The sequence below is a fragment of the Micromesistius poutassou genome, assembly GCF_964030765.1.
Source record: "Micromesistius poutassou genome assembly, chromosome: 1".
Classification (NCBI taxonomy): domain Eukaryota; kingdom Metazoa; phylum Chordata; class Actinopteri; order Gadiformes; family Gadidae; genus Micromesistius; species Micromesistius poutassou.
The window spans coordinates 13,153,137-13,170,950 of record NC_140271.1 but is presented as its reverse complement, the minus strand read 5'-3'; the positions used below and the strand labels follow the sequence as shown (position 1 = coordinate 13,170,950).

General features: G+C 51.0%; 1 protein-coding gene across 2 annotated transcripts; it reads left to right on the top strand.

The window, feature by feature from the left end:
• The first annotated feature begins 3,279 nt into the window (after positions 1-3,279).
• ldlra (low density lipoprotein receptor a) lies at positions 3,280-16,611 on the top strand. Of its 2 annotated transcripts, XM_084488407.1 has the most exons (17): positions 3,280-3,545; positions 6,111-6,236; positions 6,634-6,756; positions 7,166-7,537; positions 8,367-8,489; positions 8,857-8,979; positions 9,085-9,204; positions 9,303-9,428; positions 9,727-9,898; positions 10,267-10,494; positions 11,241-11,359; positions 11,729-11,868; positions 12,034-12,175; positions 12,575-12,718; positions 13,077-13,475; positions 13,896-14,059; positions 14,526-16,611. In XM_084488407.1, exons 1-17 carry the CDS (start codon positions 3,473-3,475, stop codon positions 14,580-14,582), a joined length of 2,751 nt encoding a protein of 916 aa, XP_084344533.1. In that variant the 5' UTR covers positions 3,280-3,472; the 3' UTR covers positions 14,583-16,611. The 2 variants fall into 2 exon arrangements, with proteins under 2 accessions (XP_084344533.1, XP_084344532.1); XM_084488406.1 differs by lacking the exon at positions 3,280-3,545 and having other exon boundaries at positions 5,804-6,236.
• The last annotated feature ends 1,203 nt before the right edge of the window (positions 16,612-17,814 follow it).

Genomic DNA, 17,814 nt, shown 5'->3' with positions numbered 1-17,814 from the left:
CCAGTGCATCTACTGCTCTTTTATAACAAGTTTGGGATCAAGAAAGTGGCTAGGCTTTGAAGCCTAGCCCATGAAGATGGGCTCATACAGTGAGTGATAAACTATCAATAACACGTTATCACAAATAAATGGACAAACATTTGACAAACAAAGCTTTGTTTTTCTTTTTTTATTATTATTTTCTCTGAGGAAACTTTCAAAAGACTAAATTAGAGTCTGATGGTGGCTGTTATTCCCACAGCCCATCTCTAGGCCTTTTTTTCCACATTTATTGGCAGTATAAGCCTGTATTCCAGGCATTTGCACACATCCTTCATCCAAGACATAAACAAGAGCCCTGGAAAGAGAGAGGGTTCTGAGACAAGCCCGTGAAAAAACCCAGCCTGCCCCCTCGGAGCCCCGATTCTCCGTAGCCCTCTCCCCGGAATGGAAACGCTAATTTGGTTCCTAGAAGGCCGATGCGTGGAGCTCTTTATGTCCTCACGGCTCCTCCTCCTCCTCCTCCTCCTTCTCCTCCTCCTCCTCCTCCTCCCCTGCATTCTTCTGCTCTGAATCAACCGGATCCCCCTCTCTCTCTCGCCCACGGAGGCCCCCGGACGTCCTCCAATCACAACCTGGGTTCCATCCCCAGGTACTGTACCCCCCCAGGCCCCTGGTGTTAACAGAGGGAGAGATCGGGAGAGAGACAAGAAATGACTACAGTAAGCATGAAGAGGTCACGCCGCAGCTCCCTATGACCATGTTTGTCTCGTGTCTACAACATACATGTTTTTGTGTAGATTTAGGGCATGTTTATTTAGCTGGGATTGCATATGGTGGAGGTGTGTTTGTGGGTGTGTGTCTGTGTGTGTGGGGGTGTCAAAGTGTAAAAAACTGGAATTTACTGCCGCTGGTAGAACCTGCTTTGACTCCCAGAGAGAGAGAGAGAGAGCTTGTTTGTGTCGTCAGCAGAAAGAATTAATGTGAATAAGGATGGAAACTGGAAGAACAAGAGTTTATACAGGACTGGTGGATTGGTAGAGAGACTATGAGGTGATACAGAGAGAGAGAGGCTGTTTATACAGGACTGGTGGATCGGTAGAGAGACTATGAGGTGATACAGAGAGAGAGAGAGAGAGAGAGAGAGAGGCTGTTTATACAGGACTGGTGGATGGGTAGAGACTATGAGGTGATACAGAGAGAGAGAGAGAGAGAGAGAGACAGAGAGAGAGAGAGAGAGAGAAGAGAGAGAGAGAGAGAGAGAGAGAGAGGCTGTTTATACAGGACTGGTGGATCGGTAGAGAGACTGAGGTGATACAGAGAGAGAGAGAGAGAGAGAGAGAGAGAGAGAGAGAGAGAGAGGCTGTTTATACAGGGCCTGGTGGATCGGTAGAGAGAGGCTGGCTGCTTGGATTCCTCTCTCTGCAGACACAACCCAGCTGTCTAGAGATGAGGTCCACCTCAATAACAACAACGTGCACCAGCATTAACACAACTACAACTATAACACAACTACAACTATAACACACATGCTCATAAATCTCCCCTACTGATCCCCATAACAACAGGAGGGTTGCTGCTCCACATAGACGGAGACGTTGGGGTCTCCATCGCTCCCTCTCCATATTCCACTGAACTGAACCGAGGGCCAGGAGCGTCGTCATTAACGAGAGCTCTGATTGGACCGCCGGGAGTTACCGTAGCAACGAGCCAGGCCACGTCGCAGACGGCTCATCGGAAGTGAAGACTGTCAGGTCGCATTAAATATGAAATATGAAATATTTATTCTCAGTCTGCCGCGATGGCACAGGCTGCAGAGTGTCAGGAGGAACGTGATTGGTCGGTTTTCGTCCCGGTTCACCACATGGCGAGAGAGGTCCTGAGTTCAAAGCACGTGATGCAGTCTGCAGACCCTGACCCCTGGCTGCTCCTCAGGTGTGGGCCTTCTCTGACCATCTTTTGTTGAGTCTGCACGGTTCTCTCCTCACGTGTACAGTGGGTCCGGGCAGGAAAAAGGGGGTGGGGGGAGGGGGGGTGTTTAGCTTATTTTAGCGGCTAGCACTCCCCGTGAGGGGATGCTGCCCCCCCTCAGGAATGATGACAGGGGGGAGAGAGAGAGAGGGGGCTGGGGGAGAGAAAGAGGGGTGGTGGAGAAAGAGAGAGGGGGTGAGTTAGGGGAAATATTAAAAATTAAAAATATAATATTTTAAAATATTTTAAAATAGTACATTTTTAAATCACTAAACCCACTGGAGGAAACAGACGGCGTTTCGATGCATTCTTAACGCGCTGTTCATATTCAGTGAGGGTGACCCGGTTGGCTGAGCACCGCCCAGCCTTTGACGGTTTTGTTTTGGCTCATTTGAAAAAGAAAAGAGTTCATTCACCAGATCAGCGGCGCTGTTTGCGTCTGATTCCGTTCTGGGAAGGAGCCAGCGACTCCTGTCAGACCAGGTCGATGGTTTCAGGCCGGGGAGGAGGTGGAAGAGGAGGAGGTCCTTCAAGGTGGAGGGCGGGAGAAACATCGGGATTCTCTGAACTTCAGCAGCTCGTCGATCTCTGGGGGGCGGGAGACGAGCACATGCAGCCAATGGCCGGACCGCCCGTCTGTTTGGAGTTTATGATCACGGTTAAAGTCCACTTTGGTTAGCCTTGAGATATGGTTAACTTATAATAATATTATAATAATAATCATATTTAATAACAACAACACATTTTGATTTTGGTATATCTAAGAACGAACAAAGCCCTAAAAAAGACAATTATATGAAAACAACAATAGAAAATTGTTGTTTTGAATATAATTGGTATGCTTTTAAATATGGAAAACATAAGGCCTACAATCAACCTTAACCACATTGGCGCGGTTGGATGTTATTGCAACAATCGCAGATCAGAGCGAAATTCAAACGCATCAATTAGAGGCCGCGTCTCAGCCAACTGGAAGATTTAATTAAGGATTAGAACACTTCACACCTGCCGCAATGGGCGCGAGGCCAAGTTCATCTCACACACACACACACACACACACACACACACACACACACACACACACACACACACACACACACACACACACACACACACACACACAGGGGTCTTGTCTCCCAGTTTACACAAAGGGTTAACCCACCCAGGGTCCAAAAACCCATCCTTGCAGGCCACGCCCCCTCAATTGTGACCCATCTTCTCGGGAATCACACCACTCTAGGCCCCGCCCCCAGGCCTGGCCCCGCCCCCCGCTGGACCACATTGAAATTGGCCGTGAGCTTGTTGCCAAACATTAGAACCTGACGAGCATCCCTACAGTCAGCCACACTGAGACCTGAGAGCTACACCGAACCATTAAAATTGTAGAAAGTAGACTATAGAGAGCATAGAGACAAGAAAATAGAGTTAGCCTGCCAGTGGACGGACACAGAGTTATTATATTATATTATATTAAAAAGTGTTTGTTGCACCTTGACTGAAGCAGAGTGCAAACGAGGTGTGCATGATTGCGTCAGTTATGGGACGGATACAGTGCGTGTCACTGGTGCTCCTCGTATATCTTTACACTCAGACCTGTAAGTACTTTTAACTTTTATTTTCTGTCTCATATCGTTCATGTGAATTATTTAATTAATTGAGTGATAATTTGTGTTTCGAGCTGTGATCGCCGTTTGAATCTAATTGCATGTACGCCTACTATTTTGCCCTTGTGCATGTGTATTATTGTGTATGCATTTATATCAGAGCTTATCTTAAATATGTTACTCGAAACGTCTCACTTTCTATGGGGTTAATGCCCACTTTGACAGCACCGGATGCTGAGGATGGGGGAGGGGGCAACCATCTATTATCAGACCCCCAATGTGGTTTAAAAAACCCTCTCCTTTCTCCCCCTCTGCTCTGCGGAAAGTAAACACGCACAACTAAGTCTGAATTGCAATGCAATAAACATGCAATATTTACTCCGGCACTGACTGAACTGACTAAAAATAATATCAGTCCTCTTTTCTTATTTCAATCTCGCGGGCATCCGAGGGACTCGAACTCGGTTTGCTTTTCATCTGTTGGGGTTCGAGTTTCACGGGGGAGGGAGCGCCAGCCAATGGGATGCGAGGAATGCCCTCCCCCCCCCCCCGACCCGTGTTTCGAGGAAACCCTGTCGATGCGTCCTCCTCTGCGCAGCTTTGATGTATTCTGCACGTAATATTTCTAAGAACACCGTACGTTGTAAACAAGACCGTTATTATTGCGTCATCGTAACGAATTATTGGAACCTGAATGGATTTGTTATGATAACCGGAAAACAGGTGGATATGAAAAAGAAAAGAGTTCACAAAAAGAGTTCAATCCTCCTCCTCCTTCTCCTCCTTCAGAGGTCAACCACACCTCAAGACCAGTCTAGGCACGCTTTCTTCCGCAGATGACGTCACTGTTGATGTGTCCCCCCCCCCCCCCCCCCCCCCCACACACACACACACACACACACACCCTCTCTGTTCAACGTACAAAAGCCTACTCCTTGTCTGTTTATCTTAAAACCACATTCCTCAGCCCCTCGTCCGTCGGTCCCCTGAGTCGCTTCCAGATGTGAGCTGGTTGGTTCGGGCCGAGGCGTGTTGGGACCAGTGCCCACCCCACCACACACACACACACACACACACACACACACACACACACACACACACACACACACACACACACGCTCCGGACCGCAGCGTGGTGGAGGAAGTATTTGACACTTGACACTAGAGGAGTAGAGATGATCAAAACAAGTGAAGCATCTCACTGTGAGATCAGAGTTTTTAATGGTAGAATTAGTGATTCATGAGGAAAGATCGAATCGGTTTCCTCTCACCTTGACCCCACCTTACTGGGGAAACGATCGCAGATCAATTAACCACACACACACACACACACACTCTATCTCTCTCTCGCTCTCTCTCTCTCTCTCTCTCTCTCTTGCTCTCTCAATTTGATTGAAGTCAATTCAAAATAATTGTATTAGTTAAGATGTACATGTACATAAACACCAGTAGCCTCCCACACTTCTCTGCTGGTTCTGATGGTCAATCAATAACTTATCCTCTTGCTGTTCGCCCATAAAGTCAACACACCGTGTGTGTATGTGTGTGTGTGTGTGTTTGTCTTCCACTAATCCCTTATCCTGGAAACAGCGCTGATGGTGATCGGCTCGTTTAGTGGAAAACTGGTGCACGTTTGTGTTTCTTCGTGTTGTTCTTGTTTCTCTGTGTCTTTCGAGGACAGCAGCTCGGTATAAAACAAAGGAAAGCGAGACACTCAATCATTCATGAGGATCAGAGAGGAGAGCTTTGCGTCTTCACCGTGTTTTACGTCTCTATAATATGCACACACGTGACACACACACACACACACACACACACACACACACACACACACACACACACGTGACACACACACACACACATGTGCTGCAGACATGCACCATCTATTATCAGGACTTCCTGACCCCTGACCTCTCACCAGTCATGGTCACGGTCGGTCGGGTCCTCTCGACCAATGAGCTCGCCTCCCCTCCTCCCCTCCTCCCCTCCTCCTCTCCTCCCTCCCTCTCTCAGGAGCTGTCAGGAGCATGTGTGTGTGTCTTGGGTTCCAGCCCCCTCCCAAGGGGCAGCGCAACAGCTCTCTGTCTGGGGCGGGGTGAGGGAGGGAGGGGGAGGGAGGGGGAGGGGGTGAGGGGGTAAGGGGCGGCATACATATTGGTCCATCCAGTTGGGTGGGTCTGTGCAGAGCATAAGAAAGAGTTTTGGGTGGGGGGGGGGGGGGGGGGGGGTTGTTGGGTGTGGGGTGTGTGTGTGTGTGTGTGGTGGAGGGGGGGGTCTAGGGTGGTTGTGGGGGGACTCTCAGTGAAGGTTAGTCTTTGTCTTTGTTCCACCGACGTTGGGAGTGTCCTGACGGGTCGAGGGTCGAGGGTCGTTGGTGATCCCTGAGAACGATAAGGGAGTGGATGGGTGTGGCACGGCTGTCACGTATGCTCAGGTGACCATGTGTTCATGCGTTCACAGGTTCACGTGGTTCAATGTATGAATGTGAATGTGTCCATTCATGTGTTCATTCGTGCGTTTCATGTGCTCACGCCTTCACCGTGTTCATGTGTCCAGGTGCGCTGGCCCCCTGCAGCTCCTCCCAGTTCCAGTGTGGCACCGGGGTGTGCATCACGTCCCGCTGGGTGTGTGACGGCGCCAATGACTGCGGCGACGGAAGCGACGAGCTCCAGGAGACCTGCAGTGAGTACCGGACCGCGCCCGCGTATAGTCTGTCGCTGCGACTCGCACCGCGATGCACCACGAGAACGCCAGCGGCTCCTCAGACACCACAACACACATGGGACTCCAAAGAATAAGTTAGATTCTACGTTTACATTCCACTTACAACAGTTCATGCACACATTCTCACGCCGATGGCAGAGTCAACCACGCCTGACTGCTCGCCAGGAGCAGTCAGGGTAAGGCGTCTTGCTCAGGGACACCTCGACACGCAGCGAGGAGGAGCTGGGGATCGAACTAGCAATGTTCTGGTTACAAGTCAACCTGCTCTACCTCCTGAGCTTAGCCGATTTCTCAAACGTCTCTCCTCTCTCCTCCCTCCTCCCTCCTCTCTCCTCCCTCCTCTCTCCTCCTCCAGTGTCGCGGACCTGTGGCCCATCTGAGTTCAGCTGTGGCGGTCGCACCGTCGAGTGCGTCCCCAAGTCCTGGCACTGCGACGGCAAGGCGGACTGCGAGAACGCCGCAGACGAGGAGGGCTGTGGTGAGATGCTGTTTACACGGCAACGGGCCCCTTCCCCTAGCAACGGGCCTCTGCCCCGAGCGGCGGCCATCTTAGCCCCAAACGAGGCCATCTTGGCCCCCGAACGCGACCATCTTGGCCCCGAACGCTAGCTGGATGGGGGAACTGGATGCATAATTACGCACTCAGTCCCCCCGTCCAGCTAGAGCCAAGATGGAGCCAAAGATGTCTGCTAGTTGAATAATAAGAGGGCCCATAGTTAGAATATAATCTCCAAACTTTGTGCCTGTTTTGGGCTGTGTAAAGAAAGTTATAATAGTTAAAAAAATAACTCTCTCTCTTCTATATAAACCATTCTGTACCCCCATTCCTCTCTCTCTCTCCTCTATATAAACTAAACGTACCCCTTCCTCCCCCCCCCCACTCCCAGCGGTGAGGAGCTGCTCCGACAGCGAGTTCCGCTGCGCCAGCGGCCAGTGCGTGTCCGACAGCTTCGTGTGCGACCACGACGCCGACTGCGACGACGGCAGCGACGAGGCGGCCTGCGCCCCGCTCACCTGCAGCCCCTCCTCCTTCCGCTGCAACAGCAGCGCCTGCGTGCCGCGGCTCTGGGCCTGCGACGGCGACGCCGACTGCTCCGACGGCTCCGACGAGTGGGGCTGCGGGACCCCGGCGGCGGGGGCCGGCCGCGGGGCCTGCGCCTTCCTGGAGTACCGCTGCGGCGACGGCGAGTGCATCCATGAGAGCTGGCGGTGCGACGGGGGCACGGACTGCAAGGACCGCTCGGACGAGGCAGACTGCAGTGAGTGACGCCTCCTTCAGGGGGGTCGCCTCCTTCAGGGGGACCGCCTCCTTCAGGGGGACCGCCTCCTTCAGGGGGGTCGCCTCCTCTTTTAGGGGGACCTCCTCCTTCAGGGGGGTCGCCTCCTTCAGGGGGGTCGCCTCCTCTTTTAGGGGGACCTCCTCCTTCAGGGGGGTCGCCTCCTTCAGGGGGACCTCCTCTTTTAGGGGGACCTCCTCCTTCAGGGGGGTCGCCTCCTTCAGGGGGACCACCTCCTTTAGGGGGACCTCCTCTTTTAGGGGGACCTCCTCCTTCAGGGGGGTCGCCTCCTTCAGGGGGACCACCTCCTTTAGGGGGACCTCCTCTTTTAGGGGGACCTCCTCCTTCAGGGGGGTCGCCTCCTTCAGGGGGACCTCCTCCTTTAGGGGGACCTCCACTTTTACGGTGACCCTATACCTGCTCGGGCCCCTGGGGGTGGGTGGCCCCCGATCAGACGAGACGAAACGGATGAGTTGATAGTGATTGGATGATTTAGATAGATAGAGAATGAGTACATAGAATATAATAGAATAGAATAGAATAGAATAGAATTCTATTTACTTTCATTGCATATAGTACAGCGAAAGTTAAATGTCTTCCAGACGGTGCGATTCACAACAACAAAATGATATATAAGAAAGGTAAAAAAAACAACAACAACATAATAACATTTGTTAGGAGCAGGTAGGGCTAAGGGTTAGAGGGCATCTCAGCTCACCCTTCGACTAGGGGGCACACTAACATCCTCACCAATACGATATCCCGCCCCTTCTGTGACTGACGTCTCTCCCCCCCCCCCTCCTGTGGTCAGCTCACACCACCTGCCGCCCGGACCAGTTTGAGTGTGGCGACGGCTCCTGTATCCACGGCAGCCAGCAGTGCAACCAGCAGTACGACTGCAGGGACATGAGCGACGAGATGGGCTGCGTCAACGGTACAGACACTGCCCTCACACCACCCCGCACACCTCCCTCCTTCTCGCCCTCCCTCCATCCCTCCCTCTCTCCCTCCCTCCCTCTCTCCCTCCCTCCTTTCCTCACACCACCCCTCCCTCACACCACCCATCGCACCACCCACCCTCCCTTCCGCCCTCCCTCCCTCCCTTATCCCCTACCTCCCTCCCTCTCTCCCTCCCTCCCTCTCTCCCTCCCTCCCTCAGACCCTCCCTCCCTCCCTCAGACCCTCCCTCCCTCCCTCTCTCCCTCCTTCCCTCTCTCCCTCCCTACCTCCCGCCCTCCCTCCCTCCCTGCCTCTCTGATGAAGCGTTTGATGCTAAAGGCCCTTCTGTGTCTCCCCCTCAGCCTCCCGCTGTGAGGCCCCCTCCCACTTCAAGTGTCGCAGCGGCGAGTGCATCAGCATGGACCGCGCCTGTGACAACCACAACGACTGCCGGGATTGGTCGGACGAGCCCGTGAGGGAATGCGGTGAGTCTGCGGTCTGAGGGAGGGAGGGAGGGAGGGAGTGAGGGAGGGAGAGAAAGGAGGTCAACGATAGATAGATCAACGTTTGACGCCGTGTTCTGTCCTCAGGTAACAACGAGTGTCTGCGCAACAACGGGGGCTGCAGCCACGTGTGTAAGGACCTGCGGGTCGGCCACGTCTGCCTCTGCCCCGCCGGGTACAAGCTGCTGGACGGCAGGCGCTGCGGAGGTACGGCCCAACACACGCTGGTGCATCTACACGCTGCGTCTCACTGGGTGTTTCTGTGTTCCAGTCTCACTGGGTGTTTCTGTGTTCTCTCCCTGTAGATATCGATGAGTGTGCGGACCCAGACACCTGCAGTCAGATCTGCATCAACCAGATTGGCAGTTACAAGTGTGACTGCTGGGAAGGCTACCAGGTGGAGCCCAGCACCAAGGCCTGCAAAGCCATCGGTAAACACGGCCCTGTAATCTAACGGGTCACAAAATGTGTTACTCTCAAAAGTGTGATAGTTCGCTATTGGTTATTTGTTAAGAATATATATTTATTATGAAAAGACTAACTACATTACGGACAATGTCTAGGATAGGCATCAACTAATCGATGATGATGCTAAACGGTGCTACCTACCGTGCTACCTGTGCTAGCTGCTAACTGGGCTAGGCGCTAAATGGGCTAGGTGCTACCCGGGCTAGCTGCTAACTGCGCTAACCATGCAACGTGCTAACCCCCTGTCTGGCGGCTCCTCAGGTACCGTGGCCTACCTGCTGTTCACCAACCGCCACGAGGTCCGGAGGATGACCCTGGACAAGAGTGAGTACACGCGGGTCGTCCCCCGCCTGAAGAACGCCGTCACCCTGGACCTCCACATCGCCTCCAACCGTGTCTTCTGGTCCGACATCTCAGAGAAGACCATCTACAGGTCAGCCAGCGCTACACTGCCTTAGAGATCAGAAGCTAGTTAGCCAGCGCTACACTGCCTTAGAGATCAGAAGCTAGTTAGCCAGCGCTACACTGCCTTAGAGATCAGAAGCTAGTTAGAGATCGGAGGCTAGTAGTTAGCCAGCCCTATGTTGTTTATGAGGAGGTCAACGATAGATAGCAACGATAGACGCTACATTAATTGTGATAAAAATTTAATAAATAAATAATAAATAAATAAATGTATATTTTTCCAAAATGATTTGGCGACCCCCAGAAATCATCTCGCGACCCCCCAATTGGGGTCGGGACCCCAAGGTTGAGCATGGCTGCCGTAGAGGACTCACCTGTTGTTGGTTCTCTTCCCAGCGCTCCCATGGACACGGCCGGGGACTCCACGCAACACCACGTCGTCATCAGCAACGGCATCGGCGCCCCCGAGGGCATCGCCGTGGACTGGGTCCATGGCAACCTGTACTGGACCGACGGCATCCACAGCACCATCTCTGTGGCAACCGTCGATGGCAGCCGCCGCAAAACCCTGATCCGCCAGGATCTGTCTCGGCCCCGCGCCATCGTGGTCGACCCCGTCCACAAGTAAGACCACTTAACCCACGATGGGGGTCAGCTGAGGGACTGGGACCTTGCTAGTAGTGCTTTTACTCTCTCTCTCCCTCCCTCCCTCCCAAAATCCAAGGAAAACACATATTCAGAAGCCCCTGCCCAAACCAACCTTATAAGCATGCTGGCCACTAAGCTACCAACCAAAGGTGAAAAACACGAGACAAAACTGCAGTAAATACAGCAGTATGCAGTATGCAGCATTTCATTGGGGTTATCAAGTGGGCACCCTCTTTCACCAATGTTTCGTTAAGTTAGGCCCACGACACCTCCTGATGGCTTAACAATTAAACCAGCGTCCTGGAGTCACCCCCCTCTATGCTGCCACCACATTGCCACATTCAATGCATCTAAATACTCTCTTTCCTGCATCGTACCCCTAGCCCTACCCCTAACCCTGACCAAACAAACACGTTAGCACATTAGTCAGCTGGCTTACCTTAGCTTGCACCCCAGGAAGTATGTTTTCTCCTTACCCACATCCATTCACTTGCTCGTTCTGCTGCCACGGACATGTTACTAACTGCCTGCCTCAGATTTCGTCCACAAATGCCCAGTTCAGTCAGCAAGCTAGTGGCAGATCTAGCCACTAAATAAGGTGTCAAAGTTGATTTCAGTGTTTTATTCTGCAACATCCGTCTGTGATGTGACCCGAGTACCCATTCAGAACCAGTCCTATTCAGAAGCACAGGGGTCTCAACATCCTGTGGTTTTCCTTCCAGCTTCCTGTACTGGACGGACTGGGGGACGCCGGCTAAGATTGAGAAGGCCGGTCTGAACGGAGGGGACCGTGTCACGTTGGTGACGGACAACATCATCTGGCCCAATGGCATCACCCTGGGTAGGCATACCGTTTAGACAGGTTCAATGCTCAGCAAGGCACCGTCACTGGCTGGGTTAGGGGTTCAATGCCCCGTCTTGCTCAACTGGTAGAGCAAGGCACCATCATTGGCCGGGTTAGTGAGTTGAGCAATGCCCGGTCTTGCTTAACTGCTAGAGAGGGCAATATCCCTGCCAGGGTTAGGGCTTCAATGCCCGGTCTTGCTCAACTGGTAGAGCAAGGTTCTACCCCTGCCAAGGCTACAATGTGCCATAGAAATTAGATGAGTCCATTTTGTGACGCATACATTGTCAACAGCAAGGTCAGTCCGGTCTTACCTGTTGTCTCTCTCCCCCACTGACTCTCCCCTCCTCCCCCCCCTCTCCCCAGACCTGCTGAACCAGCGTCTCTACTGGGTGGACTCCAAGCTGCACACCCTGTCCAGCGTGGACGTCCATGGCGGGGGCCGGCGCACCGTGCTGGTGGACGAGCAGCGACTGGCCCACCCGCTGGGAATCACCGTGTTCGAGGTGAGGGTTTTACACACCAACATGCCTTCCTTTCCATTTACATGTAGGGCGGAAAGCTGACGCTTTTCTCCAAAGCGACTTACGATGAGTACATTTGTCAGAAGAAAGAGAAGCTGGCGGATTTAAGAAGTGGAACTAAGAGTTTTTTGTGTTGTCGTCTTCTAGGACCGAGTGTTCTGGACGGACGTGAGCAACAACGCCATCTTCAGTGTCAACAGGTTGACAGGAAGTGACGTCAGAGCGGTGGCGGAGCACCTGTCATCGCCTGAGGACATCGTGATGTACCACAACCTCAGGCAGCCCGCCGGTACGACGCCCGGAAGGGCTTTAAACCGTTTATTTAAAGGGGTGATATCATGTGTGAGTGTGATCAGCCACTACAAGCTGTTGGCAAATCTGCCTTTCCCTGTGCCCTAGTGCCATCACTAGTGGACGTGTCTGCCTAGATGTAATGGCTAATCAGACTCACGCTTGGTGGCATGATACACCCCTTTAACAAGTGTATGAACATATTTAGTGTAAGTCTAATCAAGTAAAGCTGAACCACCCATTGTGAATCTGTGTTGGCTCCACCTCACTTAGACTCACATTCCCTCCATGCCAAAAAGATATCGCCCAGTTGTTTTCTGAACCATTAGTGGAAACAGAACTCAGTCAATTCAGTCCTGAGTACTAATCAGATGACCTCCGACCCCCCCCTCTCCAGGCAGGGACTGGTGTGGCACGGCCAACGGCGGCTGTGAGTTCCTGTGTCTGGCCGCCCCCCAGGTGGGACCCCACCCCCCAAAGTACACCTGCGCCTGCCCCGATGGCATGGCCCTGGCCCGGGACATGAGGCGATGTGTGCCCGGTACGTCCAGCTACTGCTAAACATATGGTTTACTGGGATATGGGTATCCTGTTAAGATAAGATGAGGTCGGGTAGGGTTGGGAAAAGTTTAAGATAAGACAAAGTAAGTTTGGGTAAGGTTAACTATGCTAAAGTTAACTAAAGGTAGGCTAAAATAAGCTATGCAAAAAAAAAGCTAAGGTAAGATAGGCAAAGGTAACAAAGGCTAAGGTAAGCTACTGTGTGCTCTCAGACAAGCTAAGCTAAGCTAAGATTAAATAAGGGCTCACAGCAGCAGAATTAACTCACAGTAAAATATATTTTTACTGTAAATTCAAATAGGCAAATATGGTTTCTAACTGTATTTGTACCCCGACAGCCACTCCGACGCCCGCCGCCCCCCTCCTGCCTCAGCCCCTGGTCACCAGCGAAGCCTTGCCCCCCATTCCCCCCCGACCGGTCCAAACCACTGCCAGACCCCCCACCCGGCCAGCCGCCACCGCCAGACCCCCCACCAGACCGGCCGTCACCGCCAGACCCCCCACCAGACCGGCCGTCCCCACTAGACCCCCCACCGGGCCGGGCGTCGTCTTCAGCACCTTGGCAGCCAGGGTGGACCGACGCACCCCCAAACCGGTGGTCCCCAACACCGCGGCCCCCGTCCCCGAGACAGAGGAGCCCGTGAACCTCGTCCCAGACTCCCTCCAGAAGCAGGAGGAGACGGGACCGGAGACGGCTCCGTCCAGCCCCACAGCGCTCTACGTCGCCCTGCCGCTCGGTGAGTGCCCCACAGACCCCCCCCCCGCTGCTATCTGGATCCACCTGGGTCGAGCTGGATCTACCTGGATCTAACGAGATCTACCTGGCCTACCTACCTAAATGCAGACGCCACCTCCACACTTGTCCCCTATTGGCTGACGTATTAATACTTCCTTATTCATATATTACATTAAGCTACATGTTGCAGAGATTATATAGTATTATATCATATATTTAGATATTTTCTTCATATGGGGAATAACTATTTCAAGTATTTGGCAACCTTTCTGTCAACGGCCAACAGCCAGTAGAGATAAGGCCACGCCCCTGTATAGAGAAGGCCCCGCCCCCGTAGCGATAAGGGCACGCCCTGATGGCTATCACCGCTAACTGTCATGTCTGCTCCCTTTCTTTTCCGTGTGGTTCTTCGTGGCTGCAGCGGTCGTCATGGTGGCAGCCTTCGCCTGCTTCCTGCTGTGGAGGAACTTCCGTCTGAAGAACACCAACACCATCCACTTCGACAACCCGGTGTACCAGAAGACCACGGAGGACCAGCTGCACATCTACCGCAGCCAGAGTCCCGACGGCTACTCCTATCCCCAGGTGAGCCCCTGGTCCGAGGGCCGTCTAGAATAGAACACCCCTGAAGATTATTGATGTTGATATATTGATTAAATGTAATGTGTTAAGTCAATGTATTATTGGGGTGGCATGTGTCTCAGGAGAGAGAGTGGGTTGGCTGGGAACCGGAAGGTTGCTAGTTTGATCCCCGGCTCCTCCTCCTATCACCTCACCCTGACGCCTTGCATGGCTGACTCCACCGTCGGTGTGTGAATGTGTGCATGAATGGGTGAATGTCAGCCAATATTGTAAAGCGCTTTGAGTGGCCACTGGTTAGAAAAGCGATGTGTAAATGCAGTCCATTTAACATTATTGACGTCATTTTTCTGACGAACGCTAAACCCTTTCTGGGGATTCGAGTCTACGTTAACGTTGAGCCTAGTCTAACTCCAGTTCTATGTTTACATTCAACCGAGTCTAACTCCAGTTCTGATTCCTTTTCTTTCAGAAGCAGATTGTGAGTCTGGACGAGGAGGCAGACAACCCGGCGTTCTCCGAGAACTAAACAGAGCGCAGCGGAGGAAAGCTAGGCTACCAAGTTAGCATACAACGCTAGCATACAGAGCTAGCCCAGGAAGTCTTTTATTTTTGTCCACAGCGACCGTGGGAGAGGAGAGAACAACCCACAGAAAGGTCCACACAACCTAAAACTCTTTACCACGACTCAGATGAAGAAGAAGAAGAGGAAGCTTCCCATCCTATGTACAGACGATTTCAGTCCACCATCCCACAGGGGACCAGAGATTTCAGACAACATGACACCAGATCCTCAAGCCTGGGTGCCAGAGAGAACTTGAGGCCTCCTGTGTTGCCCCAGAAGAGATCAGCTGTTTCTCTCTGGTTTACCCCTCCACCTCCACCTCCACCTCCACCTCGCCGTGGACTCAACAGGACTTCTCACCTACTTTCCTTTACACAGAATTCCGAAATCAACGAATTGTAAATATGTCAATCGATCGCTTTGGTCACTCTGGTGAGAATTGTGCAGATATGCTGTTTGTAGGAACAGCCCTCTCTGGAGCAGATAATATAGTATGATGTCCAACCTCTTATCAGTCTCCTGTCCGAGCCAACATGACCACAGTTACCTCAGCCGAACCATAGGAGAGCCCATTAGTTAGTTCATTAGAAGCTTGGTAAACACTTCTCCATCGGGACCTCTGCAGAGGTCCAGGACACAGGATCAGATGTTTACCGGACGTGTATCAGAGGAACCTAATGCTCTCGGATGCACACCTGCGACCAGACGGGTGCATCGCTTCACGTTACGCATCCTTGAGGACATAGTAGAAGTATTAATCCCTTATCATGGTACTGCACCTCTCTGTACCTCTCGTCACCGTGCTGGCTACCAGCAGTGCCTGTCGACACATCCACACCTCGTGCCTTTGTTGAAGATCCCTCCTTTACACTATTGACTCCACCGATGCTGTTTCAGACACTGGTGAAGCCGTTGGTGAGTGATGGTGGAGTGGAAATTGAACTTCAACTCTAATCCAAATGCCACCCCTCAAACCTCTGGTTTCATTCAAAGTTTGAGGTTCATGATCTTCTTCATGCAAAATATCCCAGCATGCATCTCTGCTCACTTAGGTCACACCACCATCAGCGAGCAAAGCAACCACTGTTAGGGAGGGTCCAGGCTGGTCGACGTTGGGGATTTTACGCATTTCCGTGTGGTCTTTCCGGCGTTTTGACGAGAGGGGTCTGAGAGTTGATCATTTGAATCGATCACGCCTTCCTCTCTTTTGTGACGGGAACATTTGTGTTTTGCTTGGTCAAAGCTTTATGTCAGAGACACCTTTGTGCCTTGTAAGCTAAATATTTTGTTTGGTACAATCGAAATAAGAGGGGTTTGTGGGAAATGTAAGTGTGTGTTTACCTCAATAGTGTTACACGTAGTGTATCCAGGTGAAGTCAGAAGTTGGTTAAAGGGGCAATCACTGCCATGATGTTTACGAAGTTTTTAGTGTTTTTTTTTTACGTTGCTTCTAAACAGAGCTCTGAATATGGCGTTTTCTTCTTTTAAGGGAGATAATTGTCTGTCCATGTCCTTTAACTGACTGCGGTGATCAAGGGTTTGTACAGTGTTCATAAATGTAAATACTTGACATTTGGTCACGATGCCTTAATGTTGACTTTTTTTTTTTTTTTTTAACTTTTTCTGTATATAAATAAATATTTGTATTTATTTTGAAATTGTTTGCCCTCAATGTTCACATGTGCCTCACCATTTTAACAATTAATTTGTTTATATTGTCCACCATTTTGTAACACATCACAAGCTCTTGTCTTTGGCGTTAGAGAATTCAGAATTCTAACCACGATGTTCTCAAACTGTTATTTTTCACCACTTGTAATCAATATCTGAGCAGCATGACGTAACACAGTTGTGATCAATCTTATTTGATCTCCCAGTCACAGAGTGTTCTGTGCTGTGGGTTTTGTAGGAACAACAAGTCTTTAAATTACACAGTTGTATGCAAACTCTGATTCAAGGCCATGTTTGAATAAATGTTTTTGAAACTGTTCAATCCTTTCTCTTTTTTCAGTTTTCAGTCATTTAATATAAGTGGGACCACATTTAAGCTGAGAAAATGAGAGCTTACTTTAAGAACAACACAATAGACCCTGGGCATCTGGGTTATGTCAGGACAGTGGTTATTTTCCTTTATGTCTGCCACATATCTGTTAATCCACACAAACCTCCCATTACACCCCCTCTCGGCAAAGATGAAATGAGTGCGACCACCATACTCGATATTGCAATTCAGATGTTTGGCAGAAGAAATGTTTTCAAAGTTTGAATCCAGCAGCAGCTGCCTAACTGCTGTTGTATAGAAAGCTCTATGAATCACAACCGTTTCCTCGAAAGCCCCAAAAAAACAGGAGTTACAGGAAAAAAGATCATAACAAGCTGAACTCCAAACCCCACTCCCCTTGGGATATGTCTTCAATGGGTTGTTTTTTTGGGTCGAGCTCCAGAGTGCGGTCTTGCTCTATACTGACATCACTAGGGGACCATGTGTGTGTGTGTGTGTGTGTGTGTGTGTGTGTGTGGTGGGGGGGGGGGGGGGGGGGTCCAGATGCAGTCAGTGTGACTGGGTTAGCGTGGTCCGCATGTGGGCTCACAGTGGCTTCTCGACTTTTGTCTGCCCTGGAAGACCTTGAAGAACAGAGAAGTGTAGAAGTAGTATAATAATATAATAGTTATTATAATAAATAGTTGTTATAGTCATAAAATAGTAGTATATTAATAGTAGTTGTATTAACAGCAATGATAGTATATTATATGACTATAGACTTTAGCATTTCCTCAGAAACCTTTACAACAGTCCAAATAGCTTCCTGCTGATCACGTTTCCTTGTCCCAACGTCATAACAGCTTTCTTACTCAATAACGACATTTGGAATATGATTACACACTCCCTCTCTCTATCTCCCCACCCACACACACTCTCTCTTTCTCTAAATCTCTCTCTCTCACACACACACACACACACACACACACACACACACACACACACACACACACACACACACACACACACACACACAAACACACACATGCATATGCACACACTTTCGCCCACACACAAAAACAGTCCCTCTCTCTTTCTCTCTCTCTCTCTCGCTCTCTCTCTCTCTCTCACACACACACACACACACACACACACAATCAACAACCTCATCAGCATTGAGTTCAGGGCCACAAGGAGGGGCCGGATGAGGAGGTG